This window comes from Mus musculus, chromosome 6 (assembly GCF_000001635.26).
Source record: "Mus musculus strain C57BL/6J chromosome 6, GRCm38.p6 C57BL/6J".
Lineage (NCBI taxonomy): Eukaryota > Metazoa > Chordata > Mammalia > Rodentia > Muridae > Mus > Mus musculus.
Window position 1 is genome coordinate 121418315 of NC_000072.6, and position 21504 is coordinate 121439818.

Consider the following 21504-nt stretch of genomic DNA (forward strand, 5'->3'; position numbering starts at 1 on the left):
ATCTTTTTTTTTTCCCTCTTTAAATTGTTTCCCTTAGGTGTTGTGCTCACAGCAACACTAAGTTCAGAAAACTGGTGCCACAGAAGAGGTTGTTACTGTAACTAACTCTGCCCATGAGATTCTGAGGCCTTTGGAACTGGTTTGTAGGAAGAAGTTGGAAGAGTTTGGAGAACCATGGGATGCTGTAATCAGGGGTTGATCAGTTGAAGCTTGGGAGGCTAGAATGCTGATAAAAACATGGAATAAGGACTGTGCTCATGAGATTTCAGATGGGAACTGGGCTACATCCATTTGGATACAGCCTGGAAACTGTATTCTGCCCATACCCTGAAATTTTAAGTGAGACAGAATTGAAAAGTAACTTCAAGACAACATAGGCTTCAAGTTGTGATGTGTTTTTTGTTGCATGCTTTCAGCCAGGTATGTAGTGGCAATTTGGAACAAAAAGCCACACAGAAAAATATGAAAAATGTTTGTCCACAATAGCAGCTATGCTGGATAGTTTTATGTCAATACCACAAGCTAGAGTCATTTTCGAGGAGGGAACTTCAATTGAAAAACGCCTCCATAAGATCAGGCTGTAGGCAAGCCTGTAGGGCATTTTTGTAATTTACAATGGATGGGGGCGAGCCCACCCCATTGTGGATGGTGCCATCCCTGGGATGGTGGTCCTGGGTTCTAAGAGAAAGCAGGCTGAGCAAGCTATGAAGACCAAGGCAGGAAACAGCACTCCTCTGGCTGCTGTATCAGTGCCTACTTCAGGGTTCCTGTCCTATTCGAGTTCCTGCCCTCACTGCTTTTGATGGTGATGATGAGCTGTTATATGGAACTGTGAATGAAATAAACCCTTCCATCCCCAAGTTGCTTTTGGTCATGGTGTTTCATCACAGCAATAGTAACTCTAAGTAAGACAGCAGCACATTTAAAGTGGCAAGACCGGCCGCTGGAGACTCCGCGTGTAAAACTGCAAACTCATTCAAAAGACTCACCTTTGAAAAGGAACTGCCACTGGGCATTCCACTTGTAAAGGCCTGCTCAGAGAAGTATTTTCCAGGGTTACCCACACAGGCTCTCAGAGGTCAGAGAGTCACTGATCCATATTTTTAAGGAAGGGTTGGAAGTTCAATGGGGCCATATCCCCACTTCAGGGATTCCCTGACTGAGAAATGCATGAAACTTTGAGGATAAAATCCTGAGATACAATAAGACCTCAGGATGCTCGAGATGCTGGGGATATAGAATGTCTGTCAGGAGAACCTGTGGGCATTGGTGGAATCAGCCCCAGGAAGAGGTCACGTGGATTGCAAATGGCAGGTCTGCCCAAGCTTGATGGAGTTCAAATGATGTCACAACCACCAGTTCTCAGGGACAGAGCTAGAAAACTTGACATTTCCCTGAGTCTTGGTTTTGCAGTAGTTCTTGTTTGTATGTTTTCATTTCAACTTTTTTTGGAATGAGAATACTTACTTTGTACCATTGCGTATTAGAATTATGCAACTCATTATCTTTTTAAACAGAAGATCACAATTAAGAGATTGCTGTGAGTCTTCATAAGACCATGCAGTTTAGATTTCCTCCCTCCAAATTTTGGGAGAATATATTCCTTATTCGTAGCGTTCAGTTTAATAAAGACAGTTGTTTTCAAATATATCATGTACTTTGATATATTTGCTTCTGCTTTTTCCTCTCTTTTGTTCCCACTCCCCTGAGACTTGGGCTTATGAATGGTGTAGGAACTGTTAAGACTTAGATATGCTTAGCTTTGGACTAAATGCATTTTGTATTATGATATCCATGGATGGAGTGTTTTGATTTGGATGTAAGATGCCCCCGCTGGCTCATATTTTTAATGCTCATTTCCGAGCTGTTGGTATCATTTTGGGACATTTTGGTATCATTGTGGAACTTTTTGAAGGTGAAGCCTAGCTGTCTACTAGGGGTGGATCTTTGAAGGTTAGACCCAGGGTCTGGTCTTTGTCACAGTCTCTGGTTCCTCATCTATATAGTGTTGCCAAGAGCCCTACCAGGTGCCCCCTCCACTGAGGACTGAGATGTTGCTCCGTGTCTTGCCTGTTGTGATGGAACTGAAACTATGAAACTTCCTTTTCCCCTTGAGTTGTCTCTGAGAGCTGGGTGGTCCCAGTGATACAGACAGAATGGAAACAAGGCCTGGTGAAGGCAAAGGCTTCGCTTGCCATTTTTCACTGCCTGGTCCCCAGTCTTTTGACAGCACCCAGCACACAGCATCTATGTAGTGAATACATGAGAGAACAAATTTCCCCTCTCCATACCTACCTGGTAATCCATCAGACCCAGAGCAAACAATCCCACAGCATCTGTCTCCTATGGGCGCTCAGTCCCTCATCCTTCTGTTTCTCACTAGCATCTCCAGCTTCTATCCTTCTACCTGCTGCTTGTCTCCCTATTCTCAGAAGACTAAAATATGGCTCCACCTGAGTCTCCTGTGCACAAGGCAGCAGCTTACTGTTTCTCACTGAACCTCTTGGACTACTATCGTACTCTCTCCGCCTCCTTTCTGGACAGCCAGACTCCTGAGGAGTTACCTCCTGCTCCACCTCTTTGCTCACTTATTCTACACACTCTACAACTTTGAGGTCCTTTGAAGTGATGCTCAAGAAGACCAGCTATGTGGGTTCACCAGCACAGGTCCTCTCTCACCCCTCCTCTTCCCTCCTTTCTGCGACTCTTGATGCTCCTCCTGTGAAACTCCTTGACACTCAGAACCCTTGTCCCCAGCCAGACCATCCATCCTAGACCCTAGCCATAGAATCCCATGCGTGCCAGTCACAAATGCAAGTTGTGACCATTTTCAATTCTCTACAGACATTTTCCTTTTTACCTTACCCACTGCAGAACATCTTCCATGTTTTCCATGTTGGGAATCTGAGGGAGCAGCATTTGATGGCTGATAATTTGTAATCAATTAAGAGAGGGACACATCTCAGGGGGAGCCTTTCTCAGGACTCCAAATATATCCCCCAGCGACTGTCTTCATGCCTTGGCCACTGTCAGACTACCACCCTAATAACTTGATGAGAAAACATCACAAAAGAAAATAACACCTTTCAGACTCGCCTCTTCTGTTGGGTAGACCTTGGGCATGTTTTTAACTTCTCTCAGGCACTAAATGAAGCCAATTTTACTGACCCCGAGGCTTGGGAAGCTTAAATGAGACTGCGAGGGTCTCAACATGTGGTGTGTGCTTAGTGAATGACAACAATGGACACACGTGTAAGTCTCAGATCCATCTCCATCCCGACCCATGATCCTGGAGCTACATGCTCAACAGCTTTACGGATATCTCTGTCAGATGCTACAAAGCCACTGTCCTGCCTCACCTTGCCCCAACCAGCTCTGCCTTCTTTGTTTGCCTCTTAGAACTTTGATTCTTACACCATCCAGTCTAGGCATGTTGTGTTTACCCCTGTCCTACTTTGCCCTGTCCTCTGAGTTGTCAGACTGAAGCCCTCACTTGGACTTTTTGCAACCACGCCTGATCTTTCTGCAACAATGTCATCGAAGGAGCTGCCTGTGACTACTTACTTGGGCAGGACCATTTCTGCTTCCATCCCTTCTTCATTCTGACACTTTATAAACCTAATCTACGTTTTAAAAACAAGATGGAAGCATGGATTTTCTGTTGGTTTAGAACCATCACCCACAGCAAACGGAAACTCTTCTCCCCTTTTTTCCAACCCAATGGATCTGGCCAGGTCTTGTTCTTTTTGTACGGCTTATATGGCAGCCAAGCCCACGCTAACTCTCCCTAGCCACACGAACCTCTTTGATGGGCCCTGGCTCAGCCTCTCTTCTCCAGGTACATATACTCCCCTTTCTCCAAGACCTGTCCCAAATGTGTCTCTCTCTTCCACAAGGCTGTCTTAACGTGCCAGCCAGCCAGTACGGAATGTTGTCTAAACTGGTTTTTGATACTGTTTTCCATGATTTGGGGGGTATATTTAGACCTCCCATCCCTCTCTTTGTCTACAGACTCAATAGGAGCGTCGGTTATTGGAGGCATTTGCTATGCTTCTGTCACCCTGGATACTCAAGCAGTGCCTAGCACAGAGCAGCTGCTCATGGAAAGCACAGAAATTCATTATTACTTCGTCACCCTCTGCTCCAGTCATTTTGCACAGCCATCCCCTACGGGCTCCAGCTGTTTCCAGTACTGCCTTCCCATCCTTTATAGCTACCTATGATGATTGCACCTCTGCTGGCTCTGAACCCTCAGCACTCCCATGCTGCCCCTCAAAGCCATCCCTTGTGCCTGGTACTGGGCCAGATCCATGGCTGGAATTTAGTAAATGAGTGTGGCCATGGGCTAAATGAACTTTTTCCTATGCTTGGGGGAAATAAAAACATAGACTTGCTCTCTGGTCTAGGCTGGGAGCCAAATTCTCCTCTCTTCCTCCTCCTCCTCCTCCTCCTCCTCCTCCTCCTCCTCCTCCTCCTCCTCCTCCTCCATATTTCCAGAGTCTCATAGGGTTGAAGAGCTCTGCAGTGCCCAAGGTCAGGCCTACCTAGTCACTTCAATCTGTTCTTAATAGCTTTGCATGGAGAGCTAAGGGGTGATGTGGCAGCTGGAGTGCCCAGGAAGGGGCAGGGGGTGGCTGGACCTACTGGCCAAGGAACAAGTCTATTCACTTCCCCCTGAGCCCATAATTCATAGGTAATAAATTGTGGCTTTGTCTGCTTCCAAGAGAACGATCTGCCACTTCTGCCAGGAGCAGCAGTGAGGGGGTCTCCAGTGTCCTTAGAACATGCTCCCTCTTTTCAGAGGTCAGGCCAGCTGAGCCTGATGAGAACCCTGAGAGATGGTAGCAAGTGAGAGTGGAGAAAGAGTTGCTGGCTGGGGGAGGGGTACAGTACGAAGGAGCCTGGGCTGGGTGGGGTCTTCTTTCAAACCAAGGGATGGTTTCCTCTGGCTGAATTTCTCAGTGGAGAACACTGAAGCCATGTTATGAGTTTCTGGACTTTGCAAATATCAGGCTGAGAGCAGAGACCCTGTGTGCAAAGCTGCCCCACTTTGAACAGCAGGTCAGGCTGAGTGCATTGACCTGTGGAGCCTACACAAATAATTCCCTGTGATGACCAGAGATGGGAAGGAACCAGGTTAACACCATTAACTGTATCTTAACTTTGTCTTCCCATCCATGGTATGATACAGTAGCAAGATCCAGATCTGGGACACAATGTAGGGCAAAGGCTTTGCACTACCCCTAACAGAGAGCTGGTTCTCAGATAGCCCTAGATGGCACCCACATGTCATTGTCTACCACAGGAAGATGAATTATGTGGCAAAAGGGATTGAGTGTTTTGCATTATGGTGTCACTAGGTCTCACAGTAAACTGAGAGGGGGAGGATAACACCCTCTCTGTGAATGAAGCCAAGTGGGTACCACTTCTGCATAGTCTTGTCTTCACCCCACCCTCTACAGCCTGATCCTCTGGCTCCCTTCTGCTTCACATTAAAAATCCGACCTTCCTTCAGAGTAAAAAGAGCCTAGGGATGCTTCAGCCTAGCACCAGAGTTCACAAATGAGGAAACAGGCTCAGAGAGGAGAGGCAATTTGGAAACAGCAAACCACTTCTTGGCAAGGTGACTCAGGGTAAGGCTGGACTTGGAAGCTTGGGGTCTAGAAGATATGCCAAAAGAGGGGACCAAATGTCACATGTATGGATCCTGGATTCGGGGACAATGTCTGGGTGCTGCTGACCACAGATCTATGGCCTTGAGGTTTGGCAAGATCAGGGAGCTTTACAACAGGGACAGCCAGCCAAGATGGCTTCTTCGGCAGCCACAACAGAGAGCAGGGTACAAACTCCTGGGAGAGCTGCAGGATTTGGGAATCACATCAGGCCCTCTATAGTCCAGAGGGTCTAGCTGCTTTCCTAGAGGGGATGTGGAGCATGCATGCTTGCTCTTTCTGTCTCTCTGTCCCTAGATTGTACCCACAAGGATCATTGCAAGAGGAAGTGAACAGACCAGGGCAGAAGGGGTAAAGGGTGTTGGAGTTGGGTAAGGGGTCCTCTTCCTGGGGCAGGGTCTTGGGGAAGGGGTCAGTGAGGTGCAGGGAAGCTTGGGGCAGATGTCTTTCACTCGCTCATTCCAGGCTGAGCATTTCCTAGAAGCCAGGGGCTATGCTGAGTGCAGAACTGTGGCTGAGAGCAGAGCCGCAGCTAGTGTTCCACTCCATAGCTGTCCATGTAGATTGTACTATGAAGTGCAACCTCTGCCCTCCCCCCTCCCACCCACGCTCTCCCTCCCCCGCACTGTGAGCATTCAAAGGATAGTCCATCCAGCTGGGCAAGAGCCAGAGAACAACACGGTCCTTGTCTGTGTGAGTGGGGAGACTCCCAGTCAGCCGTGTAAGCCGTGGGCGCGCTCCACGCGCTCACCCAGCTTGGAGCTTCCGGATGGACCAAAGTGTAAACTGAGACCACCTGAGAAGCACAGTGGAGCCAGCTTAGGTTTGACACTTCCAGTGGAGGAAACAGCCTGTGTGAAGAACCAGAGGCAAACAGGCTAGCCAGGGGGTCTCAGGGACTGTGGAAAGGAACAGTAGGGACCCTGGAGTGAGCTTGGGTCTGTGGTGGGGGGGGGGGGGTGCAGAAAAGCTTTTGTGCTGCACATCAAGGCAGCCATCAAGGGCTTCAAGCAGAGAAGAGATCAGCGTGATCACAAGTGCACTTGGCAGAGATGACTCAGCCGTGCTGTGGTGGCCAGGGTGGAGGGGCGCAGCTGAAGCGGGAGCTGGCAAGAGGTGGCCCAGGGGTGCTGGCAAGAGGCAGGCTGGCCCGGCCTTACGTGGGGTGGTGGAAAGGGTGGGATTTGGGGAGAAGTTAAAGGGTCTCAGTAAGGGTTAAGGATGGAGATGACAGAAGGAATCAGAGAAATGCTTCCAGGTTTCAGTTGGCGGACAGGAAAACCTGGGTGGGGGAAGACAGAGGAGACCATGGTTACCCACACTCCCAAACCCGAGAACTGCTGGATTCTGTGTGATCGTGGGTAACCACAGGGTCAGAATAGTAATCCCTCTCTCCCAAAGAATTACGAACAGTAATAGGACCCGGTTTAAGCTTCAGGTTCATCCCCATCTCTCTTTGTCACAAAGCCATTCTTCCTCCTTTTCAGTCTCCAAACATTTTCTTTGGATTTTTTTCCCTAATAGCTCTCATATTTGCATACACTTTAAATTAACTTTTAAGTTGACCGAACAGTGATATTTATTGTGGCATTTCATACTTCGTTTTCCTTCTGGAACGACTAGGGTTTTATTAAATTTAAAAGGCCCCTCCCTGAGGTTTAACTTCACCTTCCTGTGGTGCTGGGGATAAAGCCCAGAGCCCCATAAGCTACAAATGTGTTCTACCACAGAACATCTTTTTAATACCAGGTGCTGAGCTGGGCAAGGGGGGTGGGGGAGTAGTGGTGGTGGGGGAGCAAGTGGGGTGGGGGACGAGGCTGAGAGGCCAAACAAGCTTCCGGAGAGGTGAGGAAACAGGAGGCCAAGGGCAGGAACATGGGGAAGAGGAAGAATTTCAAAGACAGAGGCAAAGGGGACAGCACACAAAGCCTCAGAGACACATATGTGATAGCTGAGGCCCAGAGAAGGCAAACAGCTTGCCCAAGGCCACACAGCTCTTTAGCAGAGAGTGAGGGAATTCAGTCTACTGTAAATGTGTGCCATGCTACAACTAGCTTGCTCTGGCCTCCTCAATGCTCCTTTTCCCACTTCTCCTCCTGCATGCCCTACCTGTGGTTGGTCTAGAAAGATACAAAATTCAGAGCAAGCCAGCTGTTCCTCAGACTGATTTCACAGGAGAGACTGACCCAGTCTTAGTGGCTCAAAATGCAATCCCACCTGTTACAATTGGGCTCACCACGGACAAGTCACCAGTCAGACTTGAACCTGCCACAATCCTCCATCTCCTAGCATGTCAGCTAGCACGTGGACTAATTTCTCCTGCTCAAGCCAGGCCTTCTTTGGTTTGGTTGATGGACTCTAAATGTGATTGTGATCCTTCCGGGTGGGAAAGACTCTTGACTTTTCTCCTTGGTGCCTGAATGCATAGTTACTAAAAATGATACCCACCCCTCCCAGTGCTTACAACATCCAAGACGCTTTGCTGGATGCTGAGGGTGGGTGAGCGGAGGGTACAAAAGATGGCTCCTGTTCCAGAGGGGCAGAGAGAACGGTAGAATGTGCTCACAGATTACCTATGCCCCAGACCACACTGTCCTGATCCTCATAGAGCTCATCCAGCGAGAAGGAGCCCAGGACCTTACAGGCCAGGCATCTGTACCTAACCCTTAAGCTAAAATGCTCTCCATCCTCTGTGTTCATATGTTAGTGTCTCTGTATGTTCCCAGGAGGATAGAAAACAGATCTCCTCACTTCTCCATACCTCAGCCCTTCCATATTTCAAACTTGTCTTCTAGTCTATGGTCTTCTTCGTGTAACCATAACCTATTCTGTTTCCCTTCTTTGGGACTTCCAGAGTTTTTATTTTGCATCCATAATGCAGAAGAGCCAAGGGAGTATGAGGAATGGACTGCTGGCTGGCCATCCCATTGTCCTATGGCTTTAAGGGATATTCTCTGAGACCCCCGCCCTCAGAAGAGACCATGAGTGCTGTGTGCCCCAACTTCACTAATAGCAGAAGTCTATGAGTTTACACTCAAAGCCCTGGGCTCCTGCTCCAAGGCTGTGTTCTCACCTAACACACAGAATACCGAAGCTTTGGACATTGCAAGACTACAAGTAGAATTTTAGAATTCTTCGTATTTTCTCTGACTTATGTTTTAATCGAAGCATCTTTCCGTCCATTAAAAAGGAAAACAAATCTCGGATTCAATTGTTGCTGTTGCTCTTCAGACTTATCGGAATGCTTGATAACTATAACTTTGATATTTTTGCCCAGTGCCTTCTCAAAATGGGGGACTGGGCAGAGTCAAGGACAGTGGTCACTTGGCTGTCCTTCCCTGGATGTCAATCAGATAGAAAATGCTGATGATTTGGGGTTTTGTTTCTGTCTCACAAGTTCTACTTTTGAAAAATCCACACCTGTCTGTGTTGTCATATGATCCATATAATCCTGTCTTGTCACATAGATAACGTGACGGATTTTTGCCAAAGTGCTTTACTAAAAGTCAGGCACATTGCCCACTGCTGGTCCCAACCCAGGATGATAGCTTGGCATCATCGTCCCTCAGAAGGAAAGAATTTAGTTTGGCTTTACTCAGTCCTCCTGGCTTGTGGAGATTTGCCTTGTTCACAGGCCAAGACTGTGTTCTTCAGGGCCTACACATCACAGAGCTAGCCGGGGTATTGGCAGGAACTGAAGACAGAGCTCCCAATCTCACAATGGGAAAAGCAATACCCAGAGTGTTTCCAGGGCTTTCCTGAAGAAAGGGTGAGGACTGGATCCCAGGGCTACCTCTCTAGGTTCAAATCTGTTTTCTGATAGACTCTAATAGTTGCATCTCCCTCTAAGAACATGTCCCTCTCCCTGTAGGGAGGTTCCGAATGCCCGCAACTGATCAGCCTTGGAGAGTCTGTCTATATACAGTCACCGACTTTGCACCTTATTTTGCTAGTGTATGCTTCAGAATTGGGCTTTCCCCTGAAAGGCATGGAAATAAAGCTATTTCTTCTCGGTAGTGGAAGTGAGGACTTCCCTGATGACAGCTACTTGTTGAGAGGTTTGCATCTTGTAAAGGGCAGAGCCCCTAGATACACTAGCTACAGGCAATGTGGTACAGGATGTGAACCTTGCCAGGATGGGAGTTAATCATGGCCTCCTGAAGAACTGGTCTCTAGGGAAGGGCAATTAGGTAGCTCAGCTGGGAGATACATAGAAAGTGTACCTGCGGGTCCCTGGCACCCTGAACAATCCCCAAAAGTCAGGGCCCTTCAACCACCCTCCCCACACCCCCCTGGGAGGCCCTGGGTACCTGTTTATTCTTTAGGTCAAGGGAGAGTTCGTATTCGGAGGCAGCAGGAGTGTGGGAGCAGAGCGCCGTCGCCAGGGCAGGCTGCTGCCGGCCAGGAGAGGCCGCGCGGAGGGGGCCAGCCCGTGGGGAGCCCACTGCCCCTGGCCGCTCCTCCTCCTGCTGTAGCTCCGGGGCTTGAGCCTTCGGGGCATGGGCACTGGGTCTGCCGGCTGCCACCGCTGCCACCACGGAGTCCTCCATGCCCCCACCGGCCTGGGCACAGGAGCCATCACTGTGAACAAAAGGCAACGGTGCTCGGTTGGGGGAGGGGGGGATGGCGCATGTGACCTGACCTGCCTGGGGCTAGTCCTTTCCAGAGAGAGGGGGCTAATGGGGTGTCTCCTGCTGCCCTTCTAAGGAAGGGCTCTTATGGCTGGAAAGAGGTGCAGGCAGGGGTAAACCTGAGTACATCTTCAAACTACCTGGCTTGTGAACACAGTGCTAACCACTGTGGTAATCACTGGTCTGGTTCCATGGCCTTCACTTGGAAGGTTTACTGGGACCTGCTATGTCTTTCGATGGCTTTTAGGGATTGATATTAGAGGCCAATCTTGGGCCTGGACCTGCGGAGAGGAGGGAGCTTGCACTGCTGGGTTTAGAAAGGCCTCTAATCTTGCTCTCCTTTCTTCCCATAGAGCCCCGAGCTGGGTGAGCTCTTCCTGCCTTCCTCTTGCCTACCCTAAGAAGATATGGAGTTAGTAATTCGGGCTGCTTCTTTCTCCACTAGGCTCCAAGCTGAGCTCCACTTCAAGGCCCAGAGCTAAGCCCTTCTCTAAGAAGCTCCTCTGGATGACTGCAGCTCCCTGCTCTGCCTTAGAACACTGAGAGCCGTCCTCAGAGAGTCGTTGTATACTGTGCAATAGAGAACAGGGGTGTAGGGGTGTAGTTAACAGCCAGTTCCAGTCCAGCCCTGACTGTGTGGCACTGGTCATGTCGCCTCTGAGTCTGGAGTTCCTTATCTGCACAACCAGGGTTAATCCTGACTTTAGTGAGTTACATAGAGTAAGGAACACAGGAGTCTATGGATCTAAGGTCAATTCTGACCTCAGTGAGTTACCGTGAGGATCATAGGGGTCTAGTGTATAAGGGGGTTAGCACAGGCTACATGCTGAGTGAACTCTTCTTTCTATGCTGTCCCTTCCTAGAGGCCAAGACCCGGATTCTATTTGATTCTTATGTCCCCACAGAGAGCTGAGCAGATGATAAATGCACACAGTTACTGATGTATGACATGAAGTGAACCAAGGGTCTGGAGAATGCCCCTACAGTGGACAGCAATAGAAGGTCAGGATTGGAGGAGACCTTGGGGTCACACAGTGATGCCTGTTCAACTGTGACAGAGGAGGAGCAGGAGTGAGGGAGGTGGCACTGGCACTGGAGAGCTGTGAAACCTTAGGAATTAGTTCTTCCAAGACTGCTTCTACAAAGGTACTCTAAACTCTGCTAGAAAGCCCTTTCCCGTGCTGTCCTTGACCTTGGAGAACAGAGATACCCTTTATAGAGTCCCAGCCTCCAGAGGTGGGGTGAAGAACCCTCTTGTCTCCATCTCGACCAGCTGTCCCAGCCTTCCTTACTCTCCACGGATAAGGAAGAGCTCATGGGCGTGCCTCAGTCACAAGGAGCATTGCTCCACAACATAGCACTCCAGAATATCACTTCCTGTGTGGCCACTGGACAAGCCCCATGCTGGAGTGTGGCACTCTAGACATCTTCCACGTTTTTTCACTTCTGTTACCAGAAAGTTCTTTTGGCCATCCTACTTCAACATCTCTTGCTATAGCATCTGCCTCTTTTTACTTCTAAGTGCATGGAAATGGCCCTCACCCACAAATAGGTTACCCTGCCTCCAGGGCTGTGCAGAAGCACACTCTTACCCTCTTTTCTCCAGCCTGTCCTTGCCTTGGTCTTGGCCCTGATACCCAGAGCTACTTGATCTTCTAGGGAACTGGACATTGCTCAGGGATACATAGACATTTGGTTTTTTTTTTTTTGTTTGTTTGTTTGTTTGGTTGACCTGTGCCTGTCAAGAGGCTTCATGGATTGTTATCCTTTGATGGTTGTGTACCACGACACTGTAGGTTGGTAGATAAATCTTGGCTTTGCCTTCCTTCCCTGGGGTCACCTATAAGCAACATGATGGGAAGTGGCCATGTGCCATCTGATCTCTCCAACATGGTCAAGATTAGATAGTGGAGAGTGATGATCATAGCTTCACTATCAGGAAGTATGAACTATAATTCTGCTCTGTTCCTGTCTATGTGACCTTGGTCCATTAGCCACCTTCCTTGCAACTTTATCTGTTCATCTGCAGATTGGATAAGGCTTTGCCGTAAGGAACAGATAAGAATACACTGCCTAGCATACATTTAGGCCTTAATAAATAGAGGGTATGGTTTGTTTCTGAGCCAGACTCACACAGCATGGACTATTCTGAACTAGAAGGCATTTCCCCCACATTGACCTTCTGTTAGCCGCCACAAAACTGAATAATAAGTTTCTCCATATAGCATGTGGCCTTACCAGCCCTCCAGATAGACTGGCTTCTTCGAGGATTACCTGACTCCTGGCAGACACAGAGAAGAGCTGGTTCTGAGCATTGTCATCTGTGAGATTGTTGGCTCCTCTCTGCTCACTGCCTCTGTGCAGACTCCTTGGTGGTAGCTATTACAATGTGACCTTTCCTGGACAGGCATTGTCCAGAGACAATTATGTAAACCTGTGAATCGGACCCTTGGCCATGGAGCAGAAGAGTTCTCCATGCTCAGAACCTTTACTTTGTGTCTAAGCACCAGCAGAATGGGCCTATGCCCTGTTTAGACAATTATTTAAAGAAATGCTGGGATTTTCATTGGAACCATGCTGCTAAGCTATTGCAGATGGGGGACTAACTACTCCAAGCTAGAGGTGGTAATCTTAGGTACATATCCCCTTGTATTCGAACCCAGAACAATGCTTCTTCCAGGACATAGGCTGTGTCTCTGCAGCTCCTTAATGGGTCAGGCTCTAGGCAGCCTCGCTGTAAATGGGAGTCATTCACTCACTCTGCAAACAAAATAGCTTCTTTACAGTTTTGCCCCTGAGCGTCTAGAGGGCATCTAGGTGATCTCAGCTCCCTTGGGCACAGGGATGATGCACTCGCCCTGGACATTGCTAGTGTGTGAGTGGACCTGTTCACTGGGTTCTTCCTTGGTCTTGGGCACCAGCTTGAAAAGGCAAAACAATAGGATGTGGTGGCACTGAAAGGAAGGGCTCTGAGAAAGCTTAGAGTCTGCCCATGTGACTTTAGGTCCATATATCTACAAGGGCCAAAGGCACCAATAAAGGCTAGCCCATACTTGAGAGTGCAGCAATTTACATACAGGAAGTGAAGGTCTTTGCGAGAGTGAGGAACAGTCTGTTGCCCAGAGGACACATGTGGAAAAGGTCCCTGAGGGGGGAAATTGGCCTGTGGTTTGAGGGTCACTAGACGCCTGCTGGGCATGCCCCATCCTGGCCTATGTTGGCATAGATGCATCTTTCCTTGGGTTTCATGTGACTTTTCCTTGCTGTCCATTGTGTCCATTGTCAGAGCCACCTTCCTGAAATGCAATCGTCTGCCCAGAATCCTTCAATGATTCCAGGGCTAGGAGAAGAAGTCCATTTATAATTGGCCCACTGAATGACCTCTCCACTCATCGACACCATCACCAAGTCTGCCAAGCCTTCTCAGGTCACCATGTATCTCAGAGGATCCTTCTCTTCCTGCACGGCCCTTCCACCCACAACGTTCTCCTTCTTGTGAACTCTTTCAGGACTCAATTAGTGCTTGTGGGAAGAGCCGATCCTCCTTCTACGTCCCCCTTCTTACCTTGGATGGGTAAGTTTTGACACTTGATTCTCTTTCAGTAGTGACACTCTAATTGTCAGTGTGCCTCTATTCTGCACTAGACTTCCATGCGCACCCCTGCCTTTAAATCACAGGTACTTATTACATTGGGATGGCTCATCAGATGTGTATAATAAATGCTAATGAATGGATGAATGGACAGGTGGGTAGATAAATATTGCTTAATCGTTACTACTTTCCCAAGGGCAGAGACACTGGAGTATGATTCGGTATGTGCTATTTTAATTGTTGCCCAAGGATTGATTTCTTGCCCATCTACAGAGAGTGCTATGGGAGATTCTCTTTGGCTGTGGGTGCTATCATCTCTACCACAAACTATATGAGCAATAGAGAACTAGCTGTCCCCAAGTCATCCTCCTCAGGAATGCCCACACGACCAACTAAAACAGAATTATTAAAAGTCCACTGAGGCCCACTGGGACTTCCCCACTCCACCCAATGCTTATAACAGATTGTCTAAGACTAGTAGACTTTTTGCACTTGGACTTTGCCCCTGCTGTGTCCCTCATGTCCCAATGGAGGTCACACAATTGCAATGCAAGTAAAAGTCTACATATGATGGTCACAGTATGCTGACCAAACTCATGGTGGAGGCCCAGCTTGTACCTCCTCTTTTCTGGATGGCCAGGATTATCTTTGTCTTTTGTTCTTAGATCATTTCCAAGACCCACGTGCCTTTGCTAAAACCTCTGGGTGGTGTTCCAGGGAAATGCTTACATTCTCACATCTAGCATGTTGTGCTGTAGGGACTTCATGCACGTATTCAAGTAAGAACACTCATTTTTGAGCAATGGTCACAGAGAAGTTTCTGTGTCAAGGGCTGCAGGCATCTCTGGGGACACAGGAAAGATGCTTGGAGAAGAAACTCTACTCAGCTTTGCAGAGCCATGTCATTATCTTCAGTGCTGATGGAATGAATGCTTAATCAAAGGTCAGAAAGCCTGAGAGGGATAAGGCTCCTGCTTCTGCACCTGAGCAGCCAGATACCCAATGTCCTGATCTCTCATCTGAAAAGAAAAATGGGGATGTGAATACTTCTCTTCCAGGTCAGCTGAAGATGGAGTGACCTCACAGATAATCTGTGTCCATAAAGTTACCAGGGCACTGACTTGGGAAGGGACTGTCCCCTTTCAGCTTCTTTGGGAGTCCCTTGTAGGTCATACTTTCCAGTTTCAGGAGCTGGAGGGGACAGGGGCAACTTGAACATAGGAGAGGGAATGGGGGCTTTGTTTGGAGAGGGGACCACCTTTCCACAGGCAGAGGCTAGCTTGCCTGGAAGCCCTGCACACTGTTGGGATAAGGTGATAAGAAAACACACAGAACAGAGGGGTCGGTGGCAGCAGATGCCCTCCTCAAGGGCCAGGTGTGTTTATTTCCGTACCACTGCAGTAGCTACAACAATAATTACCACGGATCTTGCTGGAAGGGTTTTGAAAGCTGAAGGACTCCCCTTTTATGTTGAGGCCCCTCCCAAGGGCCTAGACATCCTCACTAGATTACTCCCGACTCTGCCACTCATTCTCAAAGCTCTTCTGGGACAAAGAAACAAAACATTTTCTAGACAAAAGCTAACAGCACACTTCACAACCCCTCAAGATTTTTAATCTTTTACGAAAACACATTTCTTTTTTCTCCTTTCTTTGAATCAATGGAGTGGTTTTAGATGGTCAGAATGAGTGTAGGAAGCCAAGTGTCCTCTCAGGCCCCAGATAGGACTAGGGAAGGGCTGAGGCTAGAGAAGGCCAGTGTTAGTGACAGACAAGAACCAAGTTGTGGAGAAGGCTTAAAAATCCCACACAAAATGGGAAGAACAAGACCAGGGCTAGTCTCTCTTCCTTCTGTGTTCTCTGGCACTGGGACATCTCCCTCCCTTAGTGGACTCTGCTTTCTCACCATGCAGCAGCATTCTAGACAAAATGCCTCAATATCTAGAAGGAAAGAGAAGCTGGCTTTCCAGTTCTTGAGGCTGTGCACCACCAGAGGCCATACTCTCTCAACCTAGCTCTTGCTTACAACCCTCAGTCCACCCCATATCCCTAAGCAGAAGCCTCCCATCTCTTCCCCAAAGCATTTAACACAAGCTTCCCTGGCCCACAATTCTTTGACCACCATGACCCCATCTGGAAGTTAGGTCTGCCACAGAAGTCCTAGGAGGATTTCTTCATTTCAAGCCACAGCTCCTGCGGTGGTGACAACCCTGCTCCACCAGCTCCCTAGGGTCCCAGTTGAGATGTTATTTGCTTTTCCGATTGGTCTCATTGAAGCTTTGGCCTCACAGCTGCCTTAAAAGGGGCTGTTGAGTTTGTTTTGCCTCCAGGGCTGCCTATCAAAGTGAGAGTAGCTTGGTTTGAGCGAGAGCCCTCACTCTATCATTCTGAGGTCATAGAGGTAGACAGAGATGCTGGCCTTGGTGGTGAGCTGGAAGTTCCTGTTTTATTCATGCAATGAGAGCCACCACCCATCTGCCAGATCCCAAGACACTCCAGGTGGCTTGTCTCAGTCTCCTACAGACAGAATCTCTCTAGACCCCAACCTGAACCTGTATGATGTCTCCTGTATGATGTCTTCATGTTGACAAGCATATCATGTTCCCACAAGCATGATGGAGTTCTGGTATGTATTAGAATTGAGTTCTGAAACCCTTCTCTGCCCTTTGCCACCACACAACTCAGTTTTGCAAATCGTGGTATATAGCCGAGAAGCACTGTGGGCTGGCATTGTCTTGCTTCAACTATTAGCCAGTCCTCTAGGAAGCTCCTGTCTTCTAACACCCCATATCCCTCAGCCTTATGGTGAGCCTCCAGAGCCTTTCCTGAACATACATACACTCTAATGCAATGTTACAGCTGGTTTGGGCAGTGCTATGATTTCCAGCTGCACACACACTGTGTGTGACCCCAGCGTTTTGAGGCTGAGGACTTAATTGTCCATCCACAAGGAACCCTCATAGGGCTTGTTAGAGTGACTGCTTAAATCTGTGCATGTGACTCGTCCATGAGACAGGGCAGGGTTGTGTCTTCCCACCTCTGTAGAGACCCATTGTTGTGCCTTTGTCCTGTTAAAACCCTGGCCATCCACCCACCTTGCTTCTTCATCTTTGTCGCTGAGCTAGTTCCAAGGAAGGAAGCTATTCACAGGCTCAATATGACCACATGCCACAGGAAGGTCTTTCCTCAGGAAGATGTGGACTAGGGACTTGCTGAAAACTACTTTGTTTTGATTTATCAATGACACCACAGACCCATGATTTGAGGTCTTAGCCCTTGACTGGTGGTACTGTTTTTGGAGCTGTGGTGATCGGTTATTCTCAGCTGTCAATGTAGTGAAGTCTAGAATCACCTGGGAGGCGGGACTTCTGGGGAGGAATGTTGGGGATTATTTTGTTAGAGCAACTGAGGTGGGAAGAGCCACTCACTCTTCTCTGGGTTAGAGTTCTAGACTGTACAAAATGGAGAAAGTGAGCCGAATGCACATTTGTGTTTCTCTGTTTCTCAACTGTGGCTATAATATGGCTGCCGCCTCAATCTACCGCTGCTGTGACTTCCCTGCCATGGCAGACCTTAACCTCAAATTATGAACCAAACTCTTTCCTTGAGTTGCTTTTATCAGGGTACTTTGTCAGAAGAGCAGTCAAAGGAACCAAGTCAGTAGGTTCTGGATGCTGGGAGAACCAGGACCCAGCGTGCAGAAGAGTCACTAGGAGCGGGCTTTTACACAGCCTCTTCTTTCTCTGCTTCCTAGTCCTCCATAATTTGGGCAACCCCTACCACAAGCTTCCACCGCCATGAATTTGTTCAGTTGTTCTGCTATGCTGTCCCCTCCATGATGAATTGAAACCTTTGGAAACCTGAAGTGTTCTATCCGGTACTGTGGTCACTATGAAAGGTCATTATTGCAGGACTCTGAGTTGGATACAGCAGCATCACCAGTAGAGTAAATGTTTCAAACACTCTCAGTCACTGTGAAGCAAGAGTCCTTATGGTGTCCTTGGAGTCCTTCTCAGTTTTCCTCCTATGAGGTTTTTTTTTTAGAGTCCTGTTGGCTTTTCTTGCTTCAGTAGAAAACAAACTAAGATACCAGACTGGCTCCACTATTTCCCATAGTCCTAGCAGGAAGGAGTGACAGCCTGCTGCAGCATCAGAGATGATGCACATCATCCAGAGCCTCTCCACTACATCCTGACTTTGGGAGGAAGCCTCGGGGAGCCCAGCTTGCTCAGCAGCTGTGGGGCAGGACTGAGCCCTAAACCCTTTACTCTTGAGATTAAATTAATTTATCCTCTCTGAGGAGCAGACAGACAATCTCTGGCCTGGCAAGGAGACTTTTCTGATATAATGCCTGGCTCTCTATATCATCATAACCTTCATGGTGACATCCCAGGTCTGGTTTAACCTTTCCATCTCCTGCCTGATGTCTAGAAAATCCCCCCAAATCTCTTGCTCTAGTTGCATGGCATTCATCTGAGACAATCCTTTTTATGATTTCTGCCTTAAGTAAGACCATCCATCCAGAGTCTGTCTTGAATGTCAGGCTCTTTTCAGTCAGTACTGTATTTGCCACAGGTGAGAACAGACTTCTTTGGATGCGAGTCCCTCCTGGTGAGCCCTCCTGCCATGCCTAAAGAAAAAGACTTCTCTCTGAGGGGCCCAGCACAGTGGCTGTTAGAATTTTGACCTGAACTGCTCCCACAAATCATGTGTTGGCTGGTAATCTGTGGCTCTACCAGGAAGGAGAGAAACATTTAGGACATGAGGTCTGGTGGGAGGAAGTCAGGGCACTGGGATGTGCTCTTTAGAGGGATAGTGATGCCCCCACCCTCTCTCCTCTTCTCTGGTCTCTTTTTTTTCCCATGAGCCCATCTCTCCTATCTCCTTCCTTCCTGGCTGCCATGAAATAAGAAACTTCCACCATCATGTATTCCTTCCACCATATGTGGTACTTCCAGGGGTCCAGAAACAATGGAACCACATGAACATTGAATACTACTGCCTTTGAAACCTCGAGCCAAAATACACCTGCATGCTTTAAGTTGTCGCCCACTGGTCCACCCCTGGCTGTTGATTGAAACACTTCTCAGTTGTATTGAAAATCTCGCTTTACCAACCCTTGAGTTGTGTGCGTGTGGGTATGTGTGTGTGTGTGTGTGTGTGTGTGTTCACACACACGCGGCTGGAGTAGAAGCAAGAGTCTCATGTGTTCTAGGCAACTATTCTACCATCAAGCTATTCCTAGAAAGTCCAGATTTCAAGAAGCTAGCAGCATCCACTGAGTTCTTAGGACATGTCAGGCATCTCCCCAAATAATCATCATATTTAATGCCCCCAAAACATTCCAAAGGTGAGAGCTGTTGCTGTCCCTGCATCACACTAGTGAAGGTGAGACCATTAAGTGTGTAAGCACCATGACAAGATTTGAGCTTGGATTTGAATTACTCTATTCATCACTGTCACCTACTCTACTTTGGACTGTCATGAAGTCTCCCTGCATCTATCTTCTCCTGCTGAGCACTTCACTACTCCCTTGCCTCTGGAAGGCACCAAAAACCCTCTGGGGACCATCCTCATCTTTTGATCCCTGGAGGGGGAAGGGGACTCATGTTTTTGCTAATATACAAACAGAATCTTGCTCTCTAAGGTGATTTTCCATCATGAATTAGCCAACTCATGCTGTTAAGATACATCAATCTCTTAAAAATATATTTGGTAAGATATCTTCCCTGGGGACTCAAGAAGCTCTCACTGACTCCCTAAGCCTTCCAAGGCTTTGGCATAGACATAGAGTGTGATGACTACACTGAGAGTCTGTGTGAGTGCTGGTCCAATTAAGGTGAGACATTCAAACATGAGTCAAAGAAGTAGGCCTCACAGCCACCACTGGCTGCTGCTGTCTTTGAACGGCTTCTGGTCTTCACCTCTGCCAGACTCCATCGTCCTGGCCCATCTTCTCAAAGGGACACAAAATTCTTTCCCAAGGTCGGTCAGGAGGATACCCAGGCTGCTAGTTCCGTACTGAGAAGTGCATAGCTGATGTTGTGTAGGGACACTTCTTGTGAGGATAAAGGTGAGGGGGCGAACCTCCTTAGCTCTCTTTGAATCACATGTGTCCTTGGATGCAGAGCAAAAGAGTGTCAAAGTTCAGGACAAAAGCTGGGATTTGACAGTGCATCCCTCAGACCGTACTGAAGAAACTGAGGCACAGAGAGAGGATGTCCCCTTTCTTGTTGTGCTGGCAAAAGTTCTGGGCTTCTGAGGGCCCCAACTGTACATCTGCCTGAGTTTCCTCAGCTGGAATGGAGATGACAAGCCTCTTCCAGTGGAGTCCCCTGCCCCTGCTGCTCCATGCTTTCACAACACTGGACACATTCTCTTCACTCCTCTGGCTCTTCCTTCTGCCAGCGACAGCCGCATACACTGGCCTCCTCTGTCTCCTCATCAGCAGTCTTTGTCTTAATAAACTTTTCTTTCAATGTGATCTTCCTATGTAGTCCAGGTTGGCCTTGAACTATTGATAACCCTGCCATAGCCTCTGGTATGTTGGAATTATAAGCATATTGCCACCACGTCTACCATTTGTCCTTTTAAGAGATCTTAAAAGAAATCTCTAGATGCCCCCTATCTTAAAGCCCCTTAAGCCTCTAAAAAGGAAACGCGAATGCCTGATACAATTAAACCAGTCTTGCTATAAACCGGTTTCTTTTCTTTTCTCCAACTCTTGGTTTGAATTTTTAAAAAAGGTTCTTATTTATTTAGTTTTGGTGTAACATTGGGTGCCATTGTGGAATTTATAAATTATTCTTATGGGTGGGTGATGGGGGGGGCCTTTCAGAAGGGGGAACAAGACAAAGCTCAGGAAGGCATGGATAAGGAAATCTTCAGGCCTTCAAGGAGAGGATGGTGCTCATGGGAACCAAAGGACATCGCAAGGATTCGCATAAGACAGTTTCAGTAAATAAAATTAAAGCAGCTTCACTTGAAAACCGGGCCACCTGTGCTAATGGTGAGCACTGTGGGAACCCCAAGGTACACCCCAAGGTACTCCTGGGGTGTGGCTCATCCTGCTCTGGAAGTCCACGAATGGGATCTGATGGGATCAAAGGGGAGAGACACACAGCTCAGCTTCAGATTTCTTCCCCCTCCAAGACCCTGGTGCTCCTCACTCCATTGCATGGCTCCAGACCCAGATGGATGCCGTCTCTGGGGTACTTGGAAGCCCAGCGAGGGGCAAGGCTAGACTTCCCTGTTCAGTCCCCCTTTTCTGCAGGGGCGGCTCTGTCCTGTATTCTATATATGTGAGGTTTAAGTTTCCACCCGAGGACTAGTGGGTCAGCTGTGTCATGCAAGGCAGGACACTGCAGGATCCTTGAAGGAGGGGTCCGTTTATTTATTTATTTATTTATTTATTTATTTATTTGTTTATTTATTTATTTATTGTCTCCTCTGCCATACATTGCCTCCCTGGTGTGAGGACACTGAGGCTCCAGGGCCTGGGGCCTGGCAGGCTAAGGGGGCGACCCCAGGTATCTTGAAGGATATCATGGAAAGATGCCCCAGCAGTGTGCCCACTTGGCTGGTTTAAATCAGTGAATGAGGTAGGTTTC

At 48.1% G+C, this 21504-nt stretch overlaps 1 protein-coding gene across 7 annotated transcripts in view; it reads right to left on the reverse strand.

Annotated features, from left to right (window-relative positions):
• The window catches only part of Iqsec3 (IQ motif and Sec7 domain 3), a 100812-nt gene that overhangs the window by 45388 nt on the left and 33920 nt on the right, over positions 1-21504 (reverse strand). For 4 of the 7 annotated variants that reach the window (XM_006506111.4, XM_006506112.4, XM_006506113.4 and 1 more), the window contains exon 3: positions 9983-10253. The exons of the other annotated variants lie outside the window; for them this stretch is intronic. In XM_006506111.4, coding sequence (XP_006506174.1) covers positions 9983-10253 — 271 coding nt within the window. The remainder of the gene's footprint in view (positions 1-9982; positions 10254-21504) is intronic. 7 annotated transcript variants of the gene reach the window in all.